Source organism: Xenopus laevis, chromosome 4L (genome assembly GCF_017654675.1).
Source record: "Xenopus laevis strain J_2021 chromosome 4L, Xenopus_laevis_v10.1, whole genome shotgun sequence".
NCBI lineage: Eukaryota > Metazoa > Chordata > Amphibia > Anura > Pipidae > Xenopus > Xenopus laevis.
The window spans coordinates 91,057,984-91,062,503 of NC_054377.1; the positions used below are offsets into that span (position 1 = coordinate 91,057,984).

At 44.7% G+C, this 4,520-nt stretch overlaps 1 protein-coding gene across 1 annotated transcript; it reads right to left on the bottom strand.

Annotated features, from left to right (window-relative positions):
* Positions 1–250: 250 nt before the first annotated feature.
* Positions 251–4,133, bottom strand: dmrta2.L (DMRT like family A2 L homeolog). The gene is made up of 2 exons (XM_018258408.2): positions 2,921–4,133; positions 251–1,773 (listed from the first exon to the last, which is right to left on the bottom strand). Exons 1-2 carry the CDS (start codon positions 3,354–3,356, stop codon positions 896–898), a joined length of 1,314 nt encoding a protein of 437 aa, XP_018113897.1. The 5' UTR covers positions 3,357–4,133; the 3' UTR covers positions 251–895.
* Positions 4,134–4,520: the final 387 nt, after the last annotated feature.

A 4,520-nucleotide genomic window follows, 5' to 3' on the forward strand; every position in this document is an offset into this window, starting at 1 on the left:
TGAGTTTATATACATCATAATCCCACATTTTATCATTCTGGGTGGAGATATGTGTCATTACATGTGAGTGAGCAGATGCCTTTAAACAAAGTCTCCAACAATAATAGGTCTTGGGAGACCATTTTCATGTTTAATGACCAGCATTCCTTATAACTGAAATTCTGTGCAGTGCAGAGAGCAGAATATATCCATAAACATATGGGACATTGTAACTAGACATGTTTCACTGCTAGAGATACAATCACACCTGTTTTAGAAAATAACATTTATTTCTAATGCTTAGGGAACGGTCACATAAAGTTGTTAAACAGTTTTCTAAACAATTAAACCAACAGCAATAGTTTGAAAATTCACCAAAAAAAGCGTCGATGCGAGTGCTGCAACCCCATTTCTCCCACGTCTGTACACACAGAGCAGTCTCCAGTGCTGCACCTTATTTCACTTGTAACCTGCCAGTATGAGGCTCCTTGTTATCATTAGAAAGGGTTCACAGTCAACTTACAAGAATAACTTAGGATCCCAGCTCATAACATTAGAAGTGTATATATTTATATATGTCTATATTTATAATATCACAATGGATTGTCCATGCTTCTGTCCTTAAGCAGAGACAACCTCAACCCTTTTTTTTAACAGAAAAAGTGCAGTTTATATTTTTAGTGATTTAGGAATCTCCATTTCCTCCACATATCCAGAAGCATCAGGATGCCTTGCAGAGAACAGGAATGTCTTTACAGTGTTCTACCTAACTAGTTCTTTCTCCAGAATGGGCCTCAGCCGTCTTAATTACTTGAGACATTCTTAAGACTTTACGACAATTGTCATCTAATCCCTGCTCTGAAATCAGAATCCAAGTCTGCAAAACCAGGGTTTTCAGCTCCTTGTAAAAAAAATTTCATTGTTTATCGGCATTATTATTGACCACTGGCCCATAGAGTCCATTAGTGTATACCTGGTCCTTATGGACATTGGCCCTGTCCCTCATAAGGTCACTGAAGGCATAGTCCATGGGTGGGCGAAAGCCAAGGGTAGGCATGAATCCAGCTGTTGAGTAAGGGGCCATAAAAGCAAGTCCTCTACTGTGAGCAGAATAGGCCAACCTCAGTGGGTTCAAGCCAATGTGCCCACCTAGCTGGTATGCGTTAGCCTCAGTGCCAAAGTGTGTGGCATTGGGTTGTAAAGGGGAGAATGCAGACCTGCTCCCTAATGTGCCAATAGCAGGAGTAAGGGCCCCAGCAATAAGGGGTCTGTGTGTGGAGGACACAGATGGCTGAATACTCTGGAGGGCTCCATCTCTTGACCAGGTCTCTTCACCCTTATCTTGACCCCTGTTGTTCAGTATCTGTTCAATTGCTTGAACCACATCTCCCCCACAGCCTTGCAGCACCAGTTCCAAAACGCTCCTCTTCTGAGCAGGGAAGACCCGGGTCAGGATATCTATGGGGGTCCTTTGCTTGGCTGAGGAGGAAGAACTGGGATCCTGCTCATCTTTTTCAGCATCTGATCCAGATTCTGAGCCCAGGGGGCTGATTGAGCTTGGGCTTTCCTCTCCTTCCTTGAGCACCTTAGAGATGGGGGAACTGAGCAAGGACTCCCCATCTCCATTTTCTGAACCAGAACCAGGTCGTGCCTCAGGGGATGAGGCACCTGGTGCACTGCCTGACACCGATTCACTGTCTGGGGATACAGGCTTTCCCCCAGAAGACAGCTGAGGGGTCATAGATCTGGGGATGAGGCTCTTCGGGAATAGCTCAAACTTTTGAATCTTTGAATCTGCAAGAGAATGATAAGGAGAGATGAGTAAAAGAAAATATAATGTCTGATAGGATATGGATCATAGTGGGGATCCTCTTTCATTCCCACATTTGGTAACATTTTGCAACAACTGCTTTACTGATCCTTCACTGCACTAGACATAGGAAACCTATTTCTACACACATTTCTGGCAGTTGGAATAATTTAGGTAATAAAGGGGATGGACAGAATCGCTCAGCATCAGGCAGGACCCGAGGAATAAAAGTAAGTACTAATATTTTCACCATCAGACGCGTCTCAACGTCAATAACAATTAATTTCGATTTATCTGTATAGGGGATACATGTATATAAATAATATAATATGTATTAGTTCGTTGTGTTGGATTTAATATTCATTCTGCGCCATATCTATTTCATTGTTTGTGCGATACAGTCGGGGGCTCTGTTTACAGTGTGGCAACGGATTTATTAACTGGAAATGTAAGAAGGGGAAACGAAATAAAGACTCGCAGTGGCCAAAGAAGCGCTAAAATATTACAAGCGATCGAGTTGCTGCTGAAATAAAACGATCTCACATTGCAGTGTAATCGCTTGCGATGCTGATACTCAGGTCGAGATCAAGTATTCCTAACAATGATTCCGTATAATAGTAATAATGAATAAGTTAATAATAATCGTGAATTTAACAAAACAAACACCGCCTTGAGGATATGGCTTAGATGAGCGGGGATAAAGAAAAATATTGAAAACTAAATTGAGTGTATTCACTTTTAGTATTTATTTATTTATCTATCGAGATCTTTTTTTTTTTTAAATCAAAGATTATAAGCTTTGGTGAGCAGGGGTCTTTTATCAATATTAGCGCTTCAGAAGATTTTTATAAAAATAATAATAAAGAATATGTAGTTAAGGCAGAACTGCCTTATACCAGTCCCAATACACAGAGGGCAGCAGTTACTTTAAGTCCCTTCAATGTCAGGGCCCGGGTTCCTCACTCAAACCCCCATGTGCAACTCTATAAAGTACAGAGTGTTCATAGGCAGAGACAGACACATGGCTGGTCACAAGACAGATATGTATGTGGGCTTAGATACTAGTTGAGCCATAACTATGGATGCTGCTGGAGTATTTGTAGGGATCAGAGAAATAACAATACTCCTTACCTGTCCCTCCTTCACCACACACCGTTCCGAAGACCTCGTAGGCTGGCCGGGGTGGGATGATGCCATTGGCCGCCGCCAGTGCCAGTCCCTCGGCAGTTCCATAGAGCAGCTGCAGCTCCCGGGCCTCATTTTCCTCCTGGGCTTGCTGCCTGCGGAGCGCAACTTGCGCGGCCATCACCCTCTGGCGCTCCGCAATCAGGGTGCACTTTGCGCACATACAGTCTTTCCAGCGACAGTAGCGCTTGTGGCCCTTGAGCGCGGACACGACCCCGTGATTTCTGCATCGGGCGCACTTGGGGGTGCGGGGATACTTCTCTGCGGCGCGGAGCAACAACTGGGGGCCCCGCAGGAGAGTACCTGCCATGGTGACTGGAAGTGATGCGGTAGAAGTGGGGGTCTGAGCAATCTGGGAACTCGTGGGACCATTCAGCTCCATTCTACAATCGATTCCCTACACTCCTTATAATAAATGGACTGGCCCAGTGTATATCCTATATATATATATCTATATATATATATATAGATATATATATCCCAGCCTTACTTAACCGGGAGCCCTGTGTCACACGGGACTGGAAAGGGCACAAACTCCCCTGACTGGTACAACTCTATACACACTCTATGCGCTACAGTAAAGCGCCAATAACTGCACTCACTGCCCTATAGGCCCAATGAGGAGATTTAGGGTGACCCGTTTGGGGTTACTTTCTATGCCCTTGTGCCAGACTAAACCTGTTGTACCCCTCGCCTACAGTCCGGCACCAGCGGATTATTCCATTAGAGCCAACAGTTTTCCTTATGCCAGTCTCACATTAGATTAGCCCAGAACTCTCAGCAATAGACGCCCTCCGAACCTTTAGCCCGCGATTCGGCCACAACAGACTTCTCTAAGCTCAATTGCTCTCAGGCCACGCACCCTCCTACCAACAGCCTGCTCTCCCGCACTGCCCGCACTCTCTCCCGCCGTCTCCCAGATAAAGTGCAACTGCACCCGGGCGTGAGAGTGACCTTGGCTGTCACACCTCTGACTGACTCCCCCGCACAGCTGAGAGATCCGACCCCAGACAGCAGGTCCGGCCGCAGTGACAGTGACACAGGACAGTCCGGCACCAAGTTGTACTCAGTCTCCGCGCAGCTCCTGTGTCTCCACTCGCTGCTCTGTGCCTACTCATTACACACACTTGCACAACAATGTACATCTTGCTATTGGCTACTCAGCGCTTTGCCCACTTCCCATTGGCTAATCCCTTCCTGTACTGTGTCAAACACTTGCCTCTCTCAAATAACATTGTATGGAGGGGCCCGGGGCGGATCCCACTGCTAAACAGGCAAGTACTTATTCCTATATCCAGCTCATCCCATGGACTGGACAGCAACTTTGTACATATATACATGTACTTATATACTCTTACATATATATACATACATACACATAGCTACAACATACAACTGTTTGTTAGAAGAAATACATTTATTGATGTTGCTACTCATTGCTTTGCATTTAAACATTTACACATTCCTGGGCGGGTTTTGCCTATTAATATTAGCATTATATTGTTACATACATAGCAACACATATATATATATATATATAATATAT

Bases quoted from the DNA above. Each gene is read 5' to 3' on its own strand.
- dmrta2.L (XM_018258408.2), bottom strand. From the start codon at position 3,356: ATGGAGCTGAATGGTCCCACGAGTTCCCAGATTGCTCAGACCCCCACT. The intron at 1,774-2,920 runs GTAAGGAGTATT...ATTCTCTTGCAG, and splicing joins GTGTGGTGAAGGAGGGACAG to ATTCAAAGATTCAAAAGTTT.